General features: G+C 46.3%; 1 protein-coding gene across 2 annotated transcripts in view; it reads left to right on the top strand.

Annotated features, from left to right (window-relative positions):
* Positions 1-24,241, top strand: part of WIPF2 (WAS/WASL interacting protein family member 2) — a 51,104-nt gene extending 26,863 nt beyond the window's left edge. For both annotated transcript variants that reach the window (XM_056548620.1, XM_056548619.1), the window contains exons 2-8: positions 748-888; positions 1,808-1,940; positions 5,678-5,806; positions 5,974-6,594; positions 6,680-6,895; positions 12,499-12,600; positions 22,684-24,241. In XM_056548620.1, the coding sequence (XP_056404595.1) occupies positions 823-888; positions 1,808-1,940; positions 5,678-5,806; positions 5,974-6,594; positions 6,680-6,895; positions 12,499-12,600; positions 22,684-22,724 (1,308 nt within the window). In that variant the 5' untranslated portion in view covers positions 748-822 and the 3' untranslated portion in view covers positions 22,725-24,241. The remainder of the gene's footprint in view (positions 1-747; positions 889-1,807; positions 1,941-5,677; positions 5,807-5,973; positions 6,595-6,679; positions 6,896-12,498; positions 12,601-22,683) is intronic.
* Positions 24,242-26,662: the final 2,421 nt, after the last annotated feature.

The raw sequence follows: 26,662 nt of genomic DNA, 5'->3' as shown, positions 1-26,662 counted from the left end.
AGGAATACTCTGCACTAGAGTACTCCTTTAAGTTGTGCTCCATTTCTTGTTAACAGTCTTGGTAATCTTAGAGCAAGTAACTCCAGAAATGCCAGGGCTCTTTCGGGAGCAATAGCACGTGCCTTGCGTGGAAAAACATCAGTCTTAATACAGCGATCCCTCAACTTACAATGGCCTCAACATACAATAGTTTCAACATACAATGATATTTTCTGGACCATAGTAACTTGAAACCAGACTCCACATACAATGTACAGACAGTCCAGATCTGCGAAACGTGTCAATGGCTGGAAAACTGACTGAAGTGTATGCTCTGTCTGGCGCCTAAATCTTTATTCCACCATTATGGATAGTACAAAACGAGATAGGTGTAGGGGAGAAGCAATGTAGAAGCAATGACACATACTAGGCAGAGGGTGAACACACGAGGAATGGCTACAATTGTTTCACGCTAGGACAGCGCTTGTTCCGGCCCATGGGCCGGAAGAAGCGATGTCCTGGTGTGAAACAATTGTAACCCTTCCTTGTGTGTTCTCCCCCACCTCGTATGTATCATTGCTTCTACTTCTTTGATATACTATATTGGACTTTCTGATTATTTTGTGTAGCACCACCCAACCTCTGGCTTATGGGGATAGGTGAAAAAGAAGTGTCTAAACAAGCAGTGCCAGTGCGTTTTTTCTTCTCTTTTTGTGTTATCCATTGTAATTTTTGAAGCAACTCTTCTGTTTTTTTTTTTCCATATAGGATTCGTGTGGTCCCCACCCCATTTAGGGGCTGGTTGCAGGAGTCAACTCAGAGTCCTTAAAATTAGCAAGAAAGATGCCGATCCCTCCACCCCCACCGCCACCCCCGCCGGGAGCTCCCCCACCTCCGACCTTCTCCCAGGTAAATGCATACAACAATGCCGGCTTGATTGCAAACTGGTAGTACAGAAGTAGTTGTATCCTCTGTGCTGCTCCTATTATAGCCAAGAACCAACAACCTCCAGAATAGGTGGAATAACTTTGGGTGCTGAGAGACCACAGGTAGCAGGTATGTGTGCAAAACGTTTGTTCCCAATATGCAACACGTTTCACGCCTTAGCGCTTCATCGGGCCTGATGAAGCGCTAAGGCGTGAAACATTTTGCATATTGGGAATAAACGTTTTGCACACATACCTGCTACCTTTGGTCTCTCAGTGCCTGAAGTTATTTCACCTATTCTGGAGGTTGTTGGTTCTTGGTTGTCTACTGTGGAAGGCTGCAGTGAGACCTTTGTTGTGCTGGGGTCCGCACAACCAACCTTGGTAAGCGCCCATGTACACTAAGCGGTTTTGAGTCTATCGTGCAGTATTTCACTATGGAGCGCTCTTTTCTGCCTTTTTAGCTCCTATCATAGAACCTGTGTAGCTCTACTGTTACTGTGTTCATTATTGGGATGATTAATTTTTTGGACAGAGATTAAGAGACCGATGTGTGTTCTGTAATTCGCTAAAGATATAACCTCTGGCTCTACTGTGCCATATGCAGTCTGGGCAGACAGAGGAAGATGTATTATGGGGGAGGTATCCGCTATTGGGTATTAGGACCTAATTTCTGGTTGTAACTTGCAACAAAGTTTCCTGTCTGCTAATGGAGATGTATAATAGGTTTGTCACAAAATAGATTGTCACATGAAAGATGCCCATGCTTTGCTAGTCCAGGTATTGCAGAACAAAATGGTGCTCTTGGTGTATGTGGCACGCTGCATAGAGAAGTGGATTATGAGAATGTTGTTTATTACTGCTGGATCTGCACATTGATCTGTTCTTGTCTTCGTCCACAGGCTAACATTGAGCCCCCCAAGCTTAACCGCGATGAGCAGAGAGGCAGAGGGGCTCTTCTCAATGATATCTGTAAAGGAGCAAAACTAAAGAAGGCCACCGTAGTGAATGACCGGAGTGCCCCAGTGTTGGAAAGTATGTACTTTATTACCTGCATTTCATGAATATGAAGCCCAAGGAAATGTTCATGCAATCTCTAGGCACTCCCTTTCTCTATAAATATTGACTGACGTGAAATCACTGTTTGTAGTCCTACAATTTACTGAACTCTGTACTTTCCTCATGCAACAAAAATTACAGAAATATTAGAATGATGCATTAAATATATTATCAGGGTGTTTGGGAGGTTTATATTGAAGGCTAATCCATATGGGCCATTAATATCAGATCAATGATGGTCTGTCTCCTGACACCTCACCGCACAGCTGATTTAAGGGGGCTCTGGTTAGTACTGCGGCCTCTTCCTTGGTTGCCTAGCACAGCTCTGTACCTTTTTGTAGGTACTGCTATTACTGTTTAATCCCATTCACTCAAATGACACTAAAACTGGATAGAGCTGCAATAACAGACAGAGCCGCTATACAATGTTTAAGGGTAGGTTCACACAGGCATCTTTCTTTTCAAACTTGCAGTGTATTTTCTTCCTTGAGTTTGAAAAGTGTCGGGGTCTCCGCACGCTACCCGCAGCAGATTTTCGGCAGAGTAATCTTTGCTGTTAAAAATCCGCCACAGACCCTATTGACTACATTGGGGTCTGCAGTGGATTTTCCCCAGCCGGAAATTTGCTGCGGAGACCTCGTCACCATTGAAACTCGCAGGTAAGCCTTTGTTCACATTTGTCTGGCGATCCGGCACTGTTCCTGATGAGTGAATGGAAACGCCGGATGGCACAAGCTAGAGCTTCTGCATCTAACGTCTTATTTGTTGCCCCATAAGCTTAAAGGGGTACTTCGCCCCTAGACATCTTATCCCCTATGCAAAGGATAGGGGATAAGATGTCTGATCGTGGGGGTCCCACCACTGGGGACCCCGCAATCTCTCCTGCAGCACCCCTATTTCTCAGCTGCACAGAACGAGGATCTCTCTGTGGCTGATGACGGGCAGTACAGGGGATGGAGTATTGTGATGTCACGGCTCCGCCCCTCGTGATGTCACACCCAGCCTCCTAAATGCAAGTCTATGGGAGGTGGCATGGTGACAGTCGCACCCCCTTTTATAGACTTGGAATGAGGGGGTGGGACGTGAAGTTACAAGTGGGGGGTAGGAGCCGTGACATCACAATACTCCATCCACTGTATCGCCCGACTTCAACCACAGAGCGATCCTTGCTCTGTGCAGCTGAGAAACGGGGGTGCTGCTGCTTTGGATAGGGGATAAGATGTCTCGGGGCGGAGTTCCACTTTAAATGGGGTATGGCACTGGACTTATGACCCATCTGGCATATTTCCCATTCAATGTGGATTCACCAGATGAAAAATCAATCATTCAGCGGATTTTGGTCTGTCACCTGCAGGCCGGACAGCAAATATGCCAGATCCCCAGACATAAATGAGGCCTAAAGTAATAAACTTTTGCAAATTTTAAATAAAGCTTGTCATTTTATGCCTACTATTGGGGTGAATTACTTTAGTAGATTTGTTACAGAAATTTGACTGATTTTTCAGATGAATAAGTAAGTTGCAGAAACGTCTGCAACAAATCGGTTACATGTGAATTCACCCTTAATTGTGGAACCATATAGCATAACTGCAACTTCCTGTGTTACTTTATGCTTCCTTGACATGACTTCGCTTTCAGCTTTTCATATTAGGAAGACACTATTAGTTATACACTTTGGGTTGCCCTTATGTGGATATTCCCTATAGTAGCTTAGAGGTACAGTGCCTTGCATAAGTATTCAAGTTTTCTGCATTTTGTTATCGTATATCCACAGATTCAAATTTATTTCATTACAATTTTATTTAATGGACCAACACAACATAGTCTGTAATTTGGAAGTGGGGAAATATATGAATTTCAAAATTATTCACAAATGTGAAAAGTGCATATGATTTCACCTCCTTTATTGTGAGAACCCAAACAATGATCTGAGTGACCAGTTGCCTAAACAAATCACATTAGCAAGTCATATAATTAGTAAATAGGGCCAATCGGTCTGCAATTTAATCCCAGTTTAAATACACCTGATCTGTGAAGGCCTTTTTTAGAGAGCACTACTGAACAAGCTGCAGCATGAAGACCAAGGAGCTTCCCAAACTGGTCAGGGATAAAGTTATGGAGAAGTACAAGCAGGATTAAGCTTTTAAAATAAAATAAAAAAAATCCCAAACTTTGAACATATAATCCATAATCAGAAAATATAAAGAATATGGCACAACTAACCTACCAAGATAAGGGTGTCCACCCAAATTGACAAGCCAGGCAAGGAGAGGAGAAGCAACCGAGAGGCCTATGGTAATTCTGGAGGAGCTGCAAAGATCAACAGCTGAGGGGAGAGAATCGATCTATAGGACTATTAGGGTGGGGTCACATGCCATATTTTGCTGCTTATTTTCCTATTCTTTAAAACCAATTGGTCGCAAAATCAGCTGCAGAAAATATGCAGCAAAATACGGCACGTGTGACCCTACCCGTAGGCTAGGCTCACATGAACAGAATCTGCGGTCCCCATAGACAGCTATGAATTTCTGTGCGGATCCACTGAAAGAATGAACGTTCTTTCGTGGGGTTTCTCTGAAATGCATTGCGGTCTGTAGGGACGACAGTGCAGTCCTAGCTCTGACTGCTGTCAGCACCGGCCGGCTTTGTGAACTATGGCCAGAGATTCCATTTGTGTGAACCCAGCCTTAGACGTGTATTCCAGAAATCTGACCTTTAAAGAAGAGTGACTAAGGTGAAGCTGTTGTTTTAAAGTAAGCCATGTGGAAGAAGGTGCTCCGAGCTGAGGTTGAACTTTTTATTATTTGTGTTAAAATAAAATAAAAATTTGCACAAAATACTTTGCATGTTGTGTTGACCAAATAGTAAAAGTCTATTTGAATGCTAAAAGTTTGAGTGGGTAAATACTTATGCAAGGCACTGTAATGTGTTCACGCCTAAACCATAAGTTGAGAATCATAGGCCTAAAACTGGCCATACATGTCACGCCCCCTCAATGCAAGTCTATGGGAGGGGGTGTGACAGCTGTCACGCCCCCTCCCATAGACTTGCATTGAGGAGCGGGGTGTGACGTCACACGGGGGCAGAGTCGTGATGTCACGATCTTCCGTAACCGTGGTCGAGATGGACTCAGCCAGAGGACATCCAGTGGTTCCGGAAGCTGCTAAATGTGGGTGCCGCCTGGTAGATCCCGGGGGTCCCCAGCAGCGGGACCCCGGCGATCTGACATCTTATCCCCTATCCTTTGGATAGGGGATAAGATGTCTAGGGGCGGAGTACCCCTTTAAAGATGATGAACCGCTATCTCCTCTTGTCCCTCCAAAAATATGGATTAGACGAGCGTACATGTTGCTGTAGGAAGCTAAGGGCTCGTTCACACGAGCGGATTTCTTCTCAAACTTGCATCTGATCTCCCGAGTTTAAAAGGGGCAGGGTCTCTGTGCGCAACCCGCAGCAGATTTTCGCCAGTGGAATCTACGCTGTTGAAAATACACAGTAGACCCCATTAAGGTCAGTAGGGTCTGTGGTGGATTTTCAGCAGCGGAGATTCCACTGGCGAAAATAAATCCGCTCTTGTGAATGAGCTCTAAGGAAGGATAAGTAAAGGAGGCTCTAATGATGTTTGGTGTCTTATAATTTTCTCTTTACAGTTGTCAGGCCATGTTTTTGTCATATCAGTCCCTTTCACTGTAATATAATTCTGTGTTTTTCAGAGGCTAAAGGTTCAAGCGGTGGTGGTCCTGGGTTTGGGCCAACTGGTGGAGGAGCAATGCAACCTAAAGGAGGTCTCTTCTCAGGGGGAGTTCCTAAACTGAGGCCAGTGGGGGGCAAAGATACCTCAGGTAAATGATGTTCATGGGTTTATTTACTACTGATGTCTGTAAAAGTTCTTTTTAATGTTCTAGAGTTATCTGACTGGCTTCTAATATTCAGTATTTGGTGATCTGTACTCTGGGATTGTTTATGATTTTTGTACAGATGTTTCCTGATTGTCATTTTTTATCCTCAGAAAGCCCATCTGGTCGGTCTCCTCTTCAGGGTTCATCAACGAGATCAGCTGCGCCTCGTCCCCCAGTTTCAGGAGGGAGACCCCAGGATGATTCGGACAGCAGCAGCAACCGTTCTTCCCCACCAGAAATCGGACGAGCTCACAGGCCATCCTTGCCAGATCTTACTCGCCCACCTAGTACCACTAGTCCTGGAATGAAGCACAGTTCCTCGGCCCCTCCTCCCCCTCCTCCTGGGCGACGCCATACTAATGCAGCACCTACTCAGAATGCCAAACCATACAGTAGGGATAAACCATTACCGCCAACTCCAGGACATCATCGGGCCCCTGCTGCTCCTCCAGTAAAGCCCCCTCCCTCTCCTGTCAACATGCGGACCCCAAATTCTCAGGGACAGCCTCCTCCACCCCCACCTTACAGACAACCCCCTCCTTCTGTGAATGGACCACCTAGCCCAATAAATGAGCCTCCACCAGATCTACCACAGCGACATAACTCTCTCCATCGTAAGCAAGCTCCACCAGTGCGAGGATTGGCTCCTCCTCCACCACCTTCAGCAAATCTATCTCCAGGTGGAAACAGACCACCACCCCCTGCAAGAGACCCTCCTTCTAGGGGAGCAGGTGAGACACTGCAAGCAATACTCAGAATTTAGAAATTTTCTCTGATACAAACTTATGGATAATTTTTCTGTTTTTCATCCTGCAGCTCCACCCCCACCACCTCCAGTAATACGAAATGGAGGCCGGGATGCACCACCTCCTCCTCCCCCTCCTTACCGAATGCATGGCACAAGTGATACGACACAGAATCGGGCTAAGCCACCCCCACCTCCTTCTCGTACTCCTTCAGGACCTCCTCCACCACCACCTCCTGTCAGGAATGGACACAGAGACTCTATCTCTGTTGGGAGATCATTTGCAGGTAAGATCTGCCCCAATGGCTATTCATTCTCTGCGAGATGTGATTGTAGTATACATAAGGGATACACCCACTAAGATCTCAGTTTCGGATTGGCGCCAGCTATGGTGTCCCACCTGCTTACTGTGATATGTGGCTCCCGAACTTCTACATTCTACTTTTTCTCTGAAATGTAATTTCTCTCGGTTTGGTATACCCCAGTTTGTTTAGTTCAATAGTACAATAATATAAAAAAAATTTTTTTTTAAGACAGAGTACTGATACATTTTTAATGTCATATGACAGCAGAGGTGTCTCTAGAATTTGTGAAGCCTTAGGCAAAAGTCCAACATGAAGCCCTCACTGTATGGATTCCATACCTACTTACTGGGGGCTTATCTTAATCAAGAGTTGAAGCCCCCGGTAGGTAAGAAGGCAACCCTCCCTTTTAGGTAAAAGCCCCTAGTAGTTAGGAGGTTAGGTTCCCTACCTACCTGACTACCTGTTGGGTAGATGCTCCCACACTGAGGCCTTTACATCCTTCGCTCTGTTAGTACTGCAGGACCTTCTCCTGTAAGCTGGAGTGGTGCAGGACCTGCATCATTCTGGATAACTGAGGGAAGGATAGAGGCCTCAGCGCAGGAGCGTAGGGCAAGTGTAAAGGATTTTGTATTTTTTTTATGGCCTGCAGGTATCTGGGACATTTGAGTACAAGTACTTAGAAAATATCTAGGATTGGTATCAACCTTGGTGTCGGGACATACCTGAACATCTCTTACTAAACCATATTTTACATGACAAAGCTCTGGATGGAAAGTGTTTCTTTGGCTTACTTGCACCTATGGGCCACTTGCTTTGCTTGACTATTTGTAGATGATCTATTAGATAAGGTTGTACTTGAGCTTAATTTACATGTTGGGTACACACAGATTAGAATGAGTGTTCGTCCGACAGCAGCCTCTTCTGAGAGAGGAATCAGCCACTTCTGGACAACTTTGGGGGTGACTTATCTCTTTTCAGCACAGAAGGATTAGGGATGCTAAAATCCAACAACCTGATTCTAGAAACGTAATTTGGGTCTGACAGTGATGTAATAAAGCACCACACGAACATTTCAGCGATCGGTCCTCGCCTGTCCCAGTAGCTGTTGGCTGACTGGGCATGCTGGGAGTTGTAGTTTTGCAACCTCTGGGGGGCACACTTTGGAAACCACTGAGATAGGTGATAAGTTGTAATCTCTGGACAACCCTTGTAATCTCTGGACAACCCTTGTAATCTCTGGACAACCCCTGTAACTTCTGGACAACCCCTGTAACTTCTGGACAACCCCTGTAACTTCTGGACAACCCCGGTAACTTCTGGACAACCCCGGTAACTTCTGGACAACCCCGGTAATTTCTATTTAAATATGATGCTGATTTAATTTGCATTTGTTCTTGGAAAGCATCTACCAGCAGAAGGAGCTGTAAGAGTTTTGTCCATAGAATTACTACTGGTCGAGATGAAAATGCAATAAATAAAGTGACTCATGACTGGTTTATGCTTTGAGGTGAACGCTTAGAATGCATTAGCAGAACCGGAATGGTGAAGGTTTTAGTTTATGGACATCGCTGTAGTGCTGACTCACTTGTGGAGGTACATAGAGTATTGTACTTTACTCTGCATACAGATGTGTATATAATCATTGGAAGCCTTTATTCACACACTCCAGCCATCAATTCAGTGTCCAGTACTTTGGGGCCGGATACAAATTCTTATTTATTTGATATGCATTAAAAGTCACACTCTGAACAAAGTGCTAAAACCTTTAACGCGTTTCAGATACAGTTAGTCATTCTTATTCATAACATCTTCTGTAATGATGTAATGGTACATGTATGTAAAGCTACGTTGAGCGATTTTAAAGTTTGACACATCACACATTCCAATTGACATGTTTTATTTTATAATAATGCATGTCATAACCACGTGACACTGACAAGGGTATTTTAAAGGGGGTTATCCAGCTTTTAAATGTTCATGGTCTTGTCTCTGTATGGGAATGAGAGGTGCTCCATAGAGTAGTAACGTAGGAACCCGTGGTGAAATAATTATTATACAAATTACTTGCTCACCCTGGGTGGTTGTGCAAATTCATACACAACAATGATGTAAGCGTAGGATAATAGTAGGTCGACTGCTGCCCTCCGGTAGATATTTGCAGTGTAGGATAAGGCTTCAAAGGAACCCGGCTCTATCGGCGCTGAACGACCACAACAGGTGAACGGTTAAAAGGAATTTATTTGACCAGAATGCAACGCGTTTCGCTGCGCATGCGCAGCGAAACGCGTTTGCATTCTGGTCTAATAAATTCCTCTTAACCGTTCACCTGTTGTGGTCGTTCAGCGCCGATTGAGCCGGGTTCCTTTGAAGCCTTGTCTCTGTATGGGCCTTCATTATTAGATCACTTGAACGAAGAAAGCTGTAAGCCTTTGCTCTGCTGCTACTAAAAGTACAACAATTGCAAGGACGATCAGCAAGAGGCATTGAAGAAGTCGGGGCAATCCCATAAGCCCCCGACCCTTTCAAACAGCTGACTGGAGGTGTAATTGGGTAATTGGAAACAAAACCGGCCAATGGTGCTGTATTACAAGATGAGGTTCATAGTTTACTAGAAAATACAAACTATGCTTGAAAGCATGTGCGATTTACCCGTTACTTACTACATGCAGCTGAAGCCCTCTTTAGTATTATAAAATTGAAAAAGTAGAAAGAACTATGTTCATTTATCATGATAAATAATCTGTTTTTAACATGTTATTTAATCCCTTCCCGCACCAGGACATATGCATATGTCCCAGTTGCCTATATGTTAACGAAAAAGCCACAACCAAACTAAACTGAAACCTTTCTCCTGCATCTTGTTGCTATTACAGTAGTTGATTTTTTTTTCTGTCCTCTCAGATCGGCCTTAATTGGCATCACAGATAATGTTCTCCCCCCCCATCACAGATAATGTTCTCCTCTTCCATCACAGAGAACGTTCTTTTCCCCAATCACAGATAATGTTCTACCACCCCCCATCACAGATGATGTTCTCCCCCCATCACAGATGATGTTCTCCCCCATCACAGATGATGTTCTCCCCCCATCACAGACGATGTTCTCCCCCCATCACAGACGATGTTCTCCCCCATCACAGACGATGTTCTCCCCCCATCGCAGACGATGTTCTCCCCCATCGCAGACGATGTTCTCCCCCATCGCAGACGATTTTCTCCCCCCATCGCAGACGATGTTCTCCCCCCATCGCAGACGATGTTCTCCCCCCATCGCAGACGATGTTCTCCCCCCATCGCAGACTATGTTCTCCCCCCATCGCAGATGATGTTCTCCCCCGCCATCGCAGATAATGTTCTCCCCCCCCCATCGCAGATAATGTTCTCCCCCCCATCGCAGATAATGTGCTCCCCCCCATCGCAGATGATGTTCTCCCCCCCCCCATCGCAGATGATGTTCTCCCCCCCCATCGCAGATGATGTTCTCCCCCCCCATCGCAGATAATGTGCTCCCCCCCCATCGCAGATAATGTGCTCCCCCCCATCGCAGATGATGTTCTCCCCCCCCATCGCAGATGATGTTCTCCCCCCCCCATCGCAGATGATGTTCTCCCCCCCCCATCGCAGATAATGTTCTCCCCCCCATCGCAGATAATGTTCTCCCCCCCCATCGCAGATAATGTTCTCCCCCGCCATCGCAGATAATGTTCTCCCCCGCCATCGCAGATAATGTTCTCCCCCGCCATCGCAGATAATGTTCTCCCCCGCCATCGCAGATAATGTTCTCCCCCCCCCATCGCAGATAATGTTCTCCCCCCCATCGCAGATAATGTTCTCCCCCCCATCGCAGATAATGTTCTCCCCCCCATCGCAGATAATGTTCTCCCCCCCATCGCAGATAATGTTCTCCCCCCATCGCAGATAATGTTCTCCCCCCCATCGCAGATAATGTGCTCCCCCCCATCACAGATAATGTGCTCCCCCCCATCACAGATAATGTGCTCCCCCCCATCACAGATAATGTGCTCCCCCCATCACAGATAATGTGCTCCCCCATCACAGATAATGTGCTCCCCCCATCACAGATAATGTGCTCCCCCCATCACAGATAATGTGCTCCCCCCATCACAGATAATGTGCTCCCCCCCATCACAGATAATGTGCTCCCCCCCATCACAGATAATGTGCTCCCCCCCATCACAGATAATGTGCTCCCCCCCATCACAGATAATGTGCTCCCCCCCATCACAGATAATGTGCTCCCTCCCCCCATCACAGATAAGGTGCTCCCCCCCATCACAGATAATGTGCTCCCCCCCCCCATCACAGATAAGGTGCTCCCCCCCCATCACAGATAAGGTGCTCCCCCCCCATCACAGATAAGGTGCTCCCCCCCCATCACAGATAAGGTGCTCCCCCCCATCACAGATAAGGTGCTCCCCCCCATCACAGATAATGTGCTCCCCCCCATCACAGATAATGTGCTCCCCCCCCATCACAGATAATGTGCTCCCCCCCCATCACAGATAATGTGCTCCCCCCCATCACAGATAATGTGCTCCCCCCCCCCATCACAGATAATGTGCTCCCCCCCCCATCACAGATAATGTGCTCCCCCCCCCATCACAGATAATGTGCTCCCCCATCACAGATAATGTGCTCCCCCATCACAGATAATGTGCTCCCCCATCACAGATAATGTGCTCCCCCCCCCCATCACAGATAATGTGCTCCCCCCCATCACAGATAATGTGCTCCCCCCCATCACAGATAATGTGCTCCCCCCATCACAGATAATGTGCTCCCCCCCCATCACAGATAATGTGCTCCCCCCCCATCACAGATAATGTGCTCCCCCCCATCACAGATAATGTGCTCCCCCCCCATCACAGATAATGTGCTCCCCCCCCCATCACAGATAATGTGCTCCCCCCCCCATCACAGATAATGTGCTCCCCCCCCATCACAGATAATGTGCTCCCCCCCATCACAGATAATGTGCTCCCCCCCATCACAGATAATGTGCTCCCCCCCATCACAGATAATGTGCTCCCCCCCATCACAGATAATGTGCTCCCCCCCCATCACAGATAATGTGCTCCCCCCCATCACAGATAATGTGCTCCCCCCCCATCACAGATAATGTGCTCCCCCCCATCACAGATAATGTGCTCCCCCCCCATCACAGATAATGTGCTCCCCCCCCATCACAGATAATGTGCTCCCCCCCCCATCACAGATAATGTGCTCCCCCCCCCCATCACAGATAATGTGCTCCTCCCCCAACACAGATAATGTGCTCCTCCCCCATCACAGATAATGTGCTCCTCCCCCATCACAGATAATGTGCTCTGAGTCTGTCTGACTAGTAAATTGGTTTTATTTTCTTCCTCCAGTAAAATGGTGAGACCAACTTCCAGTGCTAAAATGAGTCTAAATTTATAAAACTACTCCATTCTGCATTTTTTTTCAATCTTTCCTAAGATGAAAAAAAATCCTGAAACAAAAATTTCTGCAAATTTTACATCTTTAATTATATCCACTTTGTAACGTATATGTAACAGTGACTGTACTTATTTTTTAATGCAGATGACTTTGAATCAAAATATTCCTTCCATTCGGTGGATGAATTTCCTGCTCCAGAGGACTACAGACCCTTCCAGAAAATTTATCCCAGTAAAACATTTAGAGGTAAGACTTGTTCTGGAGCAAATTTTGGATGTGTGACGCTCACCCTACATAGTGTGTCCATTGTATTAGTTAGGGTAGGTTCACACCACGATTTTGCTGTACAGTTTTTTGATCCGTTTTTTTTGTAATCCGGTTTTGTAAAAAAAAAAAAAAAAAAACGGATCAAACCGTATTCACAAATCAACCGTATACGGTTTAAAACCATAAACTGTTAAAAGTTTGTAGTCCGGTTACATATGGTTGTATACGTTTTTTATCATGAAAAATCTATATTTTCTTTGTATATTCCACCCTTTTTTTTTTTTTTTTTTATAAAAAATTATTTCGGCTCATACTGCGAATGTGCAAGATAAAAAACCGGATAAACAAACCCAAACTTTACCGTAAACACGTACGGTTCTCATAGAGTCCTATGTTAAAATAACCCTATATGGTTAAAATAAGGTTTTTCAACACAACAAAAAACCGTGGTAGGCCACTGTTTTCTGTCCAGAATAAGAAAGTAAAAAAAACGTATTTTTTTGAAAAACGGAGACAACCATATACATTATGGTGCATACGGTTTTGAATGGGAAGTCTATGGGCTTGGTTTTCTGTATGGTTGCATACGTTTTTTTTATGAAACCGTATAGCAAAATCGTGGTGTGAACCCCCCACCCTTACACTGTCTGGAGCAAGACAGCTAAATAGTGAGTTTCATACATTGTTTTAGTGTAGCACAAGCTGACAGCTCACTTTTTTTTAAGAGCAGTAACCACACAGTTGCATGCCCTTTATTCCCTTTACACCTTCATTACAAGGCCATTTTTGGCCTTAAAGGGTTCCCCAACCCCAGACATCTTATCCCCTATCTAAAGGATAGGGGATAAGATGTCTGATTGTCCGCTGGGCCCCCGAATCTCCAGGACGGCACACCAGTGTTCTGAACACTTATGTTAAGAACGCCGGCTTTGGGCTTCTGTGTTTGTGATGTCACACCATGCCCCCCTTTATTCCTGTCGATGGGGAGGGCGTGCGGCTGTGTACTTTTACCGAGGCCATGGCGTGACCAGACAAACACAGAAGCCCGAAGCCCGCGTTCTGAACATAACATTTTTTTAAAGTTAGCATTTTTCTGAATTCCAGATTCTCTGCTTGTAAGAAAGATACTCATGTTACACTAGTTGGGACAACTTACGCAGTTGTTACTTTTTTTTTTAGGACGTTATTTGAAGTTTGGCAGCAATTTTCAAATTTTTTTTAGACAATTTCAAATAGAGATCTTTTTAGGAACCAGTTAAGTTCTGAAATGGATTTCAGGGGCCTGTATGTTAGAAGCCCCTATGAAGCACCCTATTATAAAACTGCACCCCTCAAAGTAATCAAAATGACATTTTAAAAGTTTAACCCTTTTGGGTGTTTCACAAAAATTAAAGCAAAGTAGAGGTCGAATTAAAAAAAAATCTAAAAAAAAATTCTTGCAGATATGCCATTTTGCTAATTTTTTTTCTCTCCGCGACACAGCAGGTGCGGATAGAGAAATGCAACTCATAATTTTCCCCCTAATTCCAATGTATTTGGAAATATCCTGTATGTAGTCCTAGAGCGCATTCTGTGCCGGGCACTGCCACTGCAACATGATGTCCACGCCCCCTTGTGATGTCACACCACGCCCCCTTCATTCATGTCTATGGGAGGGGGTGTGATGTGACATCACAAGGGGGCGTGGACGTCTGTCTCGGGGTGCACCGCCCAGCACAGAATGCCGGGGCTGCACAGAGATCGTCCGATCAGACATCTTATCCCCTATGCATTTGATAAGGGATAAGATTTAAGGATAGAGGTCTTAGGGTCCCAAAATATTTTTGTGAGACAAATTGATATTTTCATTGTTACCATTTTGGGGTACACTTGAGTCTCTGATCTTTTTTTTTTTTTTTTTTCTCCATTTTTGCTACAAATAAAATCAGTTTCTCTATCGGCTCCATTGGGGGACACAGACTGTTGGTGTATGCTGCTGTCTCTAGGAGGTGTGACACTATGGTGATAAAAAAAAGTCAGCTCCTCCCAGCAGGATATACCCGCCTTCAGGCTCTGAGCTAGTCAGTTTAAGCTTAGTGTCTGAAGGAGGTGGACATGGTCTGGGTTGCTCCAGACCAGGTCTTCTGATTTTTTTTGTTTTCCTAGTTAGGGACGTGTTAGTTTTTTTATTCCTTTTCTATTCTGTTTTCAGGTGGGGACTCAGGGACTGCGGTTCCCCGTTTCCCCATTGCGAGTGAGGGGGCACAGACATTGCGTATATGCGCTGTTAACCCCCCCCCCCCCTCGCCAACGGTCAGCGCTTGGGTGGTACCTCACGGGTTCGGGTCCCCCTATTTCCCTGCTGGCCTCGCTCGCACATAGCAGCCAGGCGTGATGCAGGTAAATAAAGCTGACTGAAGACTTCACTGAAGACTCCAGTAGGTGAGTTCTTCTGAGGTAAGTACTTCCCGCTTTTCTCTCCATAGGTACGGACTCGCAGCAGCTGGAGACCCCCTGTTTTGGCCCACCTTCAGTTTTTGGGGCTAGCTTTCAGGGGCTGCACTTTTATTTTTGGGGGAGCAGTGGCACCTAAAGGGACTTCCTATATGGGGCACTTCACTTGTGTGTGTGTGTGTGTGTGTGTGTGTGTGTGTGTGTGTGTGCGCGCGCGCGCTTGGGTGACTACGTCCACAGCGCCTTATTCCAGCACTTCACTTTGCCTTATATGCGGCTGTCAGCCGCGGTGCTGCTATGAGCCGGGCGCTTCAGCGCCGGCTTACTTCTTTCCTCCGGCAGTCTCTGCCGGTGTTGGCCGCCCGCTCTATTCCCCCGAGCGCACAAACGGCCGACAGTTGCGCTCGGGACAAGGAGCGGGCGCCATGACAGTTCTTTTCGGCCGGTCTGTAGCTCCGCCCACAGGGCTGGGAGCGCTCAGGCGCGAAGCAGCCTCCAGTCAGCGGCGTGGGGGCGATTTACAGTAGGAAGGGGTCAGTTACTTCGTGCCTTGCTTCAGGCACGCCCCTCTCTTCCTATTGGCTGGCTTTTTTCTCTCTCTAGCTGCACAGAGTGAGTCTCCTCACTGCAGCTGACACAGACTTTTCACACATTATGTCCCTACCCAGAGCTGTTCCTCCCTCTAAACAGAGGCCTGGAACTTCAGTGACTTACTATCTCTGTAAGCACTGTAATACCAAGATGTCTGGCTCTGCTGAGCCCACTTGCCCTGCCTGCTTCACTGCTCCCCCAGATCCCCTGGTACCCCCTGATGCCCCTTTGGTCCCGGTGGATCCAGCCGCTCCCCCAGCCTGGGTTTCTTCCCTGACCCAGTATATGGCTGACTTGACCCAAGTCTCCCACTCGGTGGCTGAGGCCTCCTGGGAAGTGGTGTCCGCCTTGAAGGGGTCTTCCCGGTGCAGGACCTCTGGAAGGGCTCGCTCCTCGTCTCCACATACTTCACGCTCTCACAAGCGTCCTAGGAGTGCCTCGTCTGACTCTTCCAATGAGTCTTCAGGTTGACGTGAGCGTTTCCCTCGTGGGTCCCGCCCCCCCCCCACCCATCATCTGGGCACAAACGTCGCTCCTCCAGAGGACGTTCTCGGTGTCGCCGCTCAGCCACGCCAGAGCCGCGTACTCGGTCAGAGTCGCCACCTTCCAGGACTGCCTCTACTCATTCAGGATAGCTCTCCAATGCTCTAAAGCCGGGGACTTTCTGTGCGCAGCTTCCATGCAGGCAGCCCATTGTTCTGCCTATGCTGTGGGTCATCTAGCGGCCCTCCGCCGCTCTATGTGGCTTAAGGCTTGGAATGCGGATGCCGCTTCCAAAAGATCTCTCACTGAGCTTCCCTTTACGGGTGACCGTCTTTTTGGCAAACGCCTTGATGAGATTATCTCCGAGGCAACGGGAGGTAAGAGTTCCTTGTTACCTCAAAATAAGGCTCGCCCTACTTCCCAAAGGAAATCCCTTTCCTTTCGGACCTCCAGCTCCAACAAGGGGTCCGGGCAGGCACCCTCGCGGGACCAGAAGGATCCCTCGTTCCGGGCTCGCCCGTCGTCTTGGAAGTCGGACTCCAACCGGTCCGGACGCTTTCCGCCCAATTAGGCAACCGCAAGCCCACTTCTGCATGAAGTGAAGCCCCCACCCGCGGTTTCTTCTCGTGTGGGAGGTAGTCTCTTACTTTTTCGAGACATTTGGACCTCACTTTCAAGACTCTTGGGTCAGGGATGTGGTGTCCAACGGTTACCGGATCGAATTTGCATCCCTTCCGAGGGATCGCTTTTTTTCGCTCCCAGGCCCCCCGGGTTATTGTTCCTGTTCCTCCATGGGAACGGTTTCAGGGTTTCTATTCAAATCTTTTTGTGGTCCCCAAGAAGGACGGTTCTGTGCGTCCAATTTTGGACCTTAAGCGTCTCAACCATCATCTTCTCATCCGCCACTTCTGAATGGAATCTCTCCGTTGGGTAGTGGCGTCCCTGGAACAAGGGGAGTTCCTTTCATCGGTGGACATCAAGGATGCCTACCTCCATGTGCCAATATTTCCGGGCCATCATCATCGGTTCGTCAGCTTTGCGGTCCCGGAGGAGCACTTTCAATTTGTAGCCCTCCCCTTCGGTCTAGCCACAGCTCCTCGGGTCTTTACAAAGGTCCTTGCACTGGTGATGGGCCTGTTACGGTCGAGGGGAATCTCGGTGATACCCCATCTGGACGACCTTCTCATCAAGGCTCCGACCAGGGCCCAGACTCTGGAGAATCTGCACGTCACTCTCCACACTCTGACTCTCTTCGGGTGGATGGTCAACCAGGACAAGTCTGTCCTCCGTCCTACCCAGTCTCTAACCTTTCTGGGACTTCACTTCGACACGGCCTCTGCCCGAATTCGTCTTCCGCCGGACAAACGTCTGGCGCTCCGGTCGGGCGTCCGCTCCCTTCGGACCCAGGTATCAGTCTCCATCCGCACTTGTATGGAAGTCCTGGGTCGGATGGTGGCAACTATGGAGGCAGTACCTTTTCCAGTTTCATTACCGCCCCCTTCAACTGGCGATTCTCTCTCGGTGGAACAGGTCTCCTCTGTCCCTCGATCGTCAGATTGTTCTCCCTCTCAGGGTCAGTCAGTCTCTGCTCTGTTGTCTACGCTCCCCCCTTCTTCTCCAAGGGCGGTCGTTTCTTCCCCTTCACTTGCAGGTTGTTACAACGGATGCCAGCCTGTTTGGCTGGGGCGGCGTGTTCAGGGATTGGACGGTTCAGGGACTCTGGTCTCCCCAGGAGACCCTTCTTCCGATAAACATATTGGCATTACGGGTGATTCTTCTTTGTCTTCTTCATTGGGAGTCCCTTCTTCAGTCCCGTCCTGTCCGTGTTCAGTCGGACAATGCCACGGCCGTGGCGTACATAAATCGTCAGGGCGGCTCTCGCAGCTCGGCAGCCATGGCTGAGGTGACCAAGATTCTCTCCTGAGCGGAGAGCAAGGTTCCAGCCATTTCGGCGATTCACATCCCGGGGGTGCTCAACTGGAAGCAGACTTCCTCAGTCGGTCCTCATCCGACCCCGGCGAGTGGTCCCTACATCCAAAGGTCTTCGCCCAACTCTGCGACCTCTGGGGCATCCCGGACGTGGACCTCTTCGCGTCCCTTCACAATCGGAAGATCCTTCCTTTTGTGTCCAAGTCCCGGGACCCTCAGGCTCTGGCCGTGGACGCCCTAGTGATACCTTGGACGGGGTTTGCCCTTCCCTATCTGTTCCCTCCTCTTCTGCTTCTTCCCAGGGTACTGAGGAAGCTCAAGGCAGAGGGCGTCCCCACCATTCTGGTAGCCCCAGATTGGCCCCGAAGGTCGTGGTACGCCGACATAGTCAGACTCCTGGATGATGCTCCACTGGGCCTTCCGCTCCGTCCGGACCTGCTCTCCAGGGTCCTCTTTGCCACCCCAATTTACAGTCGCTGCATTTGACGGCGTGGCGGTTGAGACCGCGGTTTTGAGGGCCCGCGGGTTCTCATCCCAAGTCATTCGCACCATGCTCAAGGCTCGTAAGCCCTCCTCTGCAAGGATTTACCACCGTACTTGGAGGTCCTATTTTCGTTGGTGTGAAGCACAGGACTTCTCCCCAGTGACCTTCTCAGTTCCCCGTCTCCTCTCCTTCTTGCAGTCAGGGTTGGAACTAGGGTTGTCTCTCAGTTCCCTTAAGGGTCAGGTTTCGGCCCTTACTGTTCTTTTCCAGCAGCCCCTAGCTTCTAATTCTCATGTCCGGACCTTCCTGCAAGGAGTGGCACACGCTGTTCCTCCTTATCGGTCTCCCTCTCCTCCTTGGGACTTGAATTTAGTTCTGAGTGCCCTCCAGGGTGCACCCTTGGAGCCCCTTAGAGAGGAGTGTCTCCGCCTCCTTTCTTGGAAAGTGGCGTTTCTGGTGGCTATCACCTCCATCCGGAGGGTGTCTGAATTTGCAGCTCTTTCCTGCCGTTCTCAGTTTCTGGTGATCCACCAGGACAAGGTTGTTTTCTGGCCAGACCCTTCATTTTTACCTAAGGTGGTCTCGGCCTTTCATCTCAATGAGGATATTGTCCTCCCGTCATTTTGCCCGGCTCCTTCTCATCCTAGGGAGCGCTTACTGCCCAAGCTGGACGTGGTTCGGGCTGTTCGGTCTTACCTCTCCATCACTTCTTCGTTTCGTCAGTGGTGATTCCTTTTTCGTCCTTACGGAAGGTCGTCGCAAGGGACAACCTGCTTCCAAGGCCACCATTTCTAGGTGGATTCGGTCTGCCACTTCGGAAGCCTATCGCTGTAAGGGGAAGATTCCTCCTTTCAGGGTTGTGGCTCATTCCACACGTTCTGGGAGATCCTTGGCTCTCCAGAATAGATCCTCGTCCTCGCAGATTTGCAAGGCGGCTACCTGGTCGTCTTTGCACACTTTCTCGAGGTTTTACCGGGTTCATACTTTCGCATCTGCTGATGCTACCCTGGGGCATAAGGTGTTGCAGGCGGCAGTGGATCAGCAGTCTGCCTGATTACTTATCTGCCCACCCAAGGGACGGCTTTGGTGCGTCCCACTGTCTGTGTCCCCCAATGGAGCCGATAGAGAAAAGGAGATTTTTTAACACTTACCGTAAAATCTCTTTCTCGAAGGATCCATTGGGGGACACAGCTCCCGCCCTTTTTTGGGTTTTTGCTTGGTTCTCTGTCCGAGGGTGTGTTCAGTTATGTTTTTTCTTCTGGTTCTCGGACAGTTTGGGGTTTTTCCTTGACCTATTGGTCTCCTCCTATTGCTCTGGACCTTAAACTGACTAGCTCAGAGCCTGAAGGCGGGTATATCCTTTTATCACCATAGTGTCACACCTCCTAGACAGCAAGATACACCCACTGTCTGTCCCCCAATGGATCCTTCGAGAAAGAGATTTTACGGTAAGTAAGTGCCATTGGTTTTTATTTAAGTTTTTTACTGTTATCTATGCAGTATAAATTACATGTTATCTTCTGCGGTTTGGTACCTTTATGACAATACCTAATGTATATACCTTATTTATGGTTTATCACATTTATAGTCACAAATTATTTTGAACGCAGTCATTTTGTCAAGTTTATTTATTTTTAACGGTGACATGGTAATTTTATTCTGCCGCTTGGTATGATTCTAGCGATACCTCATTTATATACTTAATTTTATGGTTTTTTATATTTACACCATAAAAACTATTTCCAAAGGATAGGGGTTAAGATGTCTGATCGCGGGGGTCCCCCGCGAGCTCTGCATCACTACAGAGAACACTGGCTCTGTGCGTGATGACGGGGCGGTGCAGGGGACGGAGCATTGTGACGTCACGGCTCCGCCACCTATGATGTCACATCCTGCCCACTCAATACAAGTCAATGGGAGGAGGTGTGGCAATCCTCACGTCCCCTCCCATAGACTTGTATTAACCCCTTAACAACCAGGAGCGTATATTGACGCTTGTGGCCAGCTCCCGTTATGTGAAGCGCACTCAGGAGCTGGGCGTGCTTCATGCTATCAGCAGCCAGGACCCGCAGCAAATACCAGACATCGCCGATCGGGCTGATGTCCGGTATTGACTCTTTAGACGCCGCGATTAAAGTTGACCACGGCGTCTAGAATAGCTGAGGGAACAGCGGGAGGCTTCTTACCTTGTCTCCCACCGTCCGATCATCGCTCTGCTGCTCCATGCCGGAGATCCAGGCTGGAGCAGCAGAGCACCGATAACGCTTATCAATGCAATGCTATGGCATAGCATTGAACAGTGTATGCAATTAAGGTATTGCATGTTATAATCCCCTATGGGAGCTATAACATTGCAAAAGAAGTGTAAAAAATTAATAAATGTGATTTAACCCCTTCCCTAATAAAAGTTTGAATCACCCCCCCCTTTTCCCCAAAAAAAGTAAATAAAAATAAACATATGTGGTATCGCCGCATGAATACATGTTCGAACTATAAAAATATAATGTTAATTAAACCACACAGTCAATGTGCGTATTTTTGGTCACTTTGTATACCCTAAAAAAAATTATGAAAAACAATCAATCACACCAAAACAAAAATGGTACCAATAAAAACTTCAGATCATGGCGCAAAAAATTACCTTCATACATCCCCGTATACAGAAAAATGAAAAAGTTATAGGGGTCAAAAGATGACAATTTTACACATACTAATTTTGGTGCATGTAGTTTAAATTTTTTTAAAGTAGTAAAATAAAATAAAACCTATATAAATTATGTATCCTTGTAACCGTATGGACCTACAGAATAAAGATAAGGTGTCATTTTTACAGAAAAGTGCACTGCATAGAATCGGAAGCCCTCAAAATTTACAAAAATTTATTATTTTTGTTTTGCCCCACAAATAGTTTTTTTTCTGGTTTTGTTGTAAATTTTGTGGTGAAATGATTGATGTCATTATAAAGTACAAATGGTGGCGCAAAAAATAAGCCCTCAAATGGGGCTGAAGGTGCAAAATGGAAAGCATTATGATTTTTAGAAGGTGATGAGGAAAAAACAGAAATGCAAAAATGGAAAAACCCTGCGTCCTTAAGGGGGCGGGGCGTGATGTTGCGATGCTCTGTCCCCTGTATTGCCCGTCATCACGCACAGAGCCAGTTTGCTCTGTAGTGATGACGGAGGGGTGCCACTACAGAGATTTTGGGCGTCCCCAGCGGCGAGACCCCCACGATCAGACATTTTATCCCCTATCCCTACATTTTCCACTTTCCCTACTCTTTACTTTTTTTTACACATGCTCTGATCTGTCTGGTTTTCCTCAGCTTAAATCAACCACATTTTCTGTGGAAACCTTTGTAAATATGTTGGGTTTTTGTAAAAATAAATAAAAATCGTGAACACTCCCCTTTTCGGTGACCACATCCCCTTTTTCCGGCGGCCATGCCCCTTTTTCGAGTTTTATTAGTAAAATGGTGAGCTAGTCTGGTTTTTTCAATTCTGGCGCAGACAGAACTTCTGGCGCACAACCCGACAAAACATGTCTGGTTTGCAATAGTAATATATATAGGCCCAATGTGTCTTGGCTTTGCTGCAGTTGAGTGCGGCTGGCGGTTTCTTGTCTGCTCATGTCTTAAGAAATGGAATTATTACAAACAGCTCCAGTTCTTAGGTCTCCTTTTGGAGTGTGTTCAGGATAGGATAAAGCACTGATGCTGCCAGGTTAATGCCCTCGTTGGACACTGGGGGAAATGGCTTTGGAGAAAGCGTTTATTTAAAAAACAAAAAAAAACTAATTTTATTTTGCTTACTGTACATAAAAATAGATTTTATGTATTTCAACTATTGGCTATCCTTGCATCTGTCAAAATCTAAACCATTTAAACAGCTTGTTTAGTGTGAAACATTAACAGTATAAAAACACCCCAAAAAACAGAAAAACTTTTTTTCTATATACCTTGCAATAAAATGTATGTAAATTACTCAACACAGAGTACACAAAAAAAATATTCAGGCCTCATAGAACCACAGCAATGAAAAAAATAAAACATTTTAGCTGTTGAAGTGCAAAGACAATCAATTTATCTTATCCTGAAGGGGTTATGATCAAGTGTGTTTTTGACAGGAATACCTTTGTCTTTTTAGGAACCCGTGGAGCTCCTCCTTTGCCGCCCATTCCGAGGTGAGACGATGTTGCCAGCCTCTGCTGCCTGGACTCTTCAGCCCCAGCCCTCCTTATCTCCGCCCGCCTCTTACAGAGTGGGGTTGCCCCCGCATGACAACATTTGTGAACAAAAAGGAGCTGGGTGCCCCCGCCTGTCTATGCATTCCATATCCTTGCCACCGACACCACCCTCTCCACACCTTGCACGGGAGGGGGCATTGTACGGTTCAGACTTCTGGGTCTAATCAAGAAACTTACCATCCTTCCCCTTCCATTCTATACTTGTCAGACAATTAATTTTGCTAATTCCATAAGAAACAAAATAGATTTACATTTGTAGGAGGAGGGTTTTCGGGGGGTAAGTAAAAACTCCCCAATGTAGAACACTACAAGGCAGTTGTTACACTATATAGGATTACATAACCTATTGAGTAAGAATTCCCAGGACAGCTAGTGATGACGAACTGCCCAGCACTCCCAGGTCTTGTACTCCACACTATGCACTTTGTAACTCTTACCCAAAGAGACCTGGTACAAACCCTATCCAGGCCGCTGCGGGGTCAGGACACTGGAGTTCGGACTTGGGCTGTGGACCTCAAATAGTTTGAACTAGGAGCATGACAAACGCATATTGCAATCTTCAACAACACAAATTATGCATCATGGCTGCAGAAGACGCATGCACGGAGACCACGGGACGCATTGGAATTACCAGATTACAAAGTCTCTGACATGTGACTTCTTTTAGTGGAGGTTGTTTGTGCTTAATATGGTGATGGGCACAAATTTTTTTTATTTTTTTTATTTTATTTTTCTATTTTTTGGGTGGTTATGCACTTCACCGTCTATGCAGATAAGAGGAGGGTTATTGATAAGTGGTGTTTTTTCATTTTTTAGGTCACTGGAATCCCCCCACTTTTTTTTTTTTAATTAGTCCTAAATACCCCACCTGTTTTTTTTTGTTCTCTATACTTTCCAATCCTTTGAATAACTGACTGTAGTAGTAATCCCTTGCCCCACTATATGTATCAGGAAGGCGCTCTGGTTACCGGTTTCCTCTGTGGTTATGTGTAGATGAGTTATGACAATACTTTTATAATGGACCACACTCTGGGTATTGGACGTTTTTAGCGTAGAGTTGTAAAAGCACATCTAGCACCAATGCAGAGGTCCTCTGCATTGTTATTCAGTGCACCGTGTAGGGACAGTCACTGTCATTTTCTGTTTCTGCAGCATGTATATCATCTGTGTATAAAGATATTGGTGACACTAATCTGCAGCATGTTAATGACTGCCAACACCCCCAATGCTGCTTCGGTTTGCGGGGAATCATTTGCCTTATATCAGGGGTTCACTTTTGTGTGCCGACGAGATCAGCACATAGGCTGGGCTCATGGAATATCTTCACCGACTGTCTACACATGCAAAGTCCATCTTTACTTTTACCTCTGTGTTTTACTCCATGAGGGTCTATTCACATGGCAGAATTTCCGCTTGCAGAATTCCTCCTCAAATTAAAGCCCATAGACTTCTATGGGATTCCGCACTCCCATTCACACTTCTGAATTTCCGCTTGCGGAAATTCAGAAGTGAGAATGGGAGTGCGGATCCCATAAAAGTCTATGGGCTTTAATTTGAGGCAGAATTCTGCAAGCAGAATTCCGCATTCACACTTCTGAATTTCCGCTTGCGGAATTCTGCTTGCAGAATTCCACCTCAAATTAAAACCCATAGACTTCTATGGGATTCCGCACTCCCATTCACACTTCTGAATTTCCGCTTGCGGAAATTCAGACGTGTGAAAGGGACTGCGGATTCCCATGGAAGTCTATGGGCTTTAATTGAGGCGGAATTCTACAAGCCAAACTCGTAGTGGATCTCCGCCACAGACCCTATTGACCTCAATGGGGTCTGCAGCGGATTTTCAACAGCGGAGATATTCGCTGGCAAGTTAGCCCGTCCCAAAACACGAGCGGATTTCTTTTCAAACTCGCAGCAGATTTCCCGTGTGAACAAGCCCTTGGACTGGAATGTTGGGGGGGGAGAAATAACCCACCAATTTACAATTCACATGGTGTTATTTTTTTGGCCAGACTCTCAACATGCTGCAATTTTGGAAAGCTAGCCCTAAGCCTAAAAGCGCTGCAAAAGGGTGAAAAAATGCCAAAAAGAAAAAAGCCACATGGGTCTAGGGTTTCACACTTCCCTATTGACTCCCAGCTAGAAGAAAAAAGAAAAGCTAAGTGGAATACCAGCCTGTGTGTGTCTATTCTTTTCTAGTCTGCGATAATAGTACTATATTTTCTTTATCAGTCTGGCTTTTCATACTGAAGCAATATCAGACCCTTGGATAAATAATGGCAGGTACATTTTCTAAATTGTCGATTTCTGGACCTTTATTTGTGCAGCCAGATTAGATAGTCCTGTGTCCCCGCCAAATAACAACATTGGTCCATTGGTCCCTGTCTAGTTATAATAAATGCCCTTGCCCTTCTATCCTGGATATATCCATACAAAGGGAACATGGCTGCACTTCTACATCACCCTATAGTTAAAGGGCTACTCCAGTGGAAAACAATATAAATATATATATATATATATATATATATATATATATATATATATATATATTTTTTTTTTTAACTGGTGCCAGTGATTTGTAAGTTACTTCTATTTAAAAATCTTAATCCTTCCAGTACTTATCAGCTGCTGTATGCTCCCCATTTCTTTTCTGTCTGACCACAGTGCTCTCTGCTGACACCTCTGGCCATTTCAGGAACTGTCCAGAGCAGGAACAATTCCCCATAGCAAACCTATCCTGCTCTCGACAGTTCCTAAAATGGACAGAGGTGTCAGCAGAGAGCACTGTGGTCAGACAGAAAAGAAATTAAAAAAGAAAAGAACATACTACAGCTGATAAGTACTGGAAGGATTAAGATTTTTAAATAGAAGTAATTTACAAATCTGTTTAACTTTCTGGCACCAGTTGATTTAAAAAAATTAAATAAAAAAATATTCCATTGAAGTACCCCTTTAATATGATAGTTCGGACTGTCTAAGGACAATCAAATTTATTAGGACCAGATTAGTTGAAGTGGCCCAAGTGGAATAATGTGAATAAGGAGTATTCCACCCCTTAAAAACGTAGGGGCTAAGTGCCTCCTATTAGATGTCAAGGAAAAAATGGGATGGGGAATGTAAAATTTCCGCTCCTAGTCCTTTTGTCCAGAAGGGAGAACCCCTATGCAGGCTTAAGTGAAGACGTTCCACAGAGCCAGGCCGGTGAGCTGGTGTCCGGAGCATGAGCTGTGACCCCTTACTTACACACTACTCCACCTTTTTAGGCTGCTAATAGGACACAAAGCGGTGGTCTGCAGAGCATCAGTGGTATGCACACTCCACTACTGTGAAGCCTAGAGTGGTGCGCATACCTCTCCCAGGGTGCACTGCTCTGGCCCACAATGCTTTGCTTCCATATTGGCAAGAAAAGGGTAAACATTGAGCAAATTTGGTACTTATTCTTTTCTAATGTATATTTTACTCTGAAATAATCTGAACTTATAGATACTGAAGTCTATTTTGTATGTTGTAAAATAGGACTATGAGAAAATGGTTGAAAAATACTAAAATATAAATATATCTATATAAAATAATGTTTTATCTCTTATTGCAATGCTTCACATTTACTTGTCCTTTGAAGAGCTGTGTATATGAATAATCAGTACCGTCTAATGTCATATAATAGATACTGTATGTTGCAGTCTGTTGGGAATTTGGGCTTTAAAGGGGTACTCCACTGCCCCAGCATTCGGAACATTTTGTTCTGAACGCTGGGTGAGGGCTGCGGGGGTCATGATGTCACAACCACGCCTCTCAATGCAAGTCTATAGGAGGGGGGCGTGGTCGTAACATCATGACCCCCGCACCCAGCGTTCAGAACAAAATGTTCCTAATGCTGGG

This window comes from Hyla sarda, chromosome 12, assembly GCF_029499605.1.
Source record: "Hyla sarda isolate aHylSar1 chromosome 12, aHylSar1.hap1, whole genome shotgun sequence".
Classification (NCBI taxonomy): Eukaryota; Metazoa; Chordata; class Amphibia; order Anura; family Hylidae; genus Hyla; species Hyla sarda.
The sequence above is the reverse complement of the archived record's forward strand: the minus strand, read 5'-3'. Positions and strand labels throughout refer to the sequence as shown.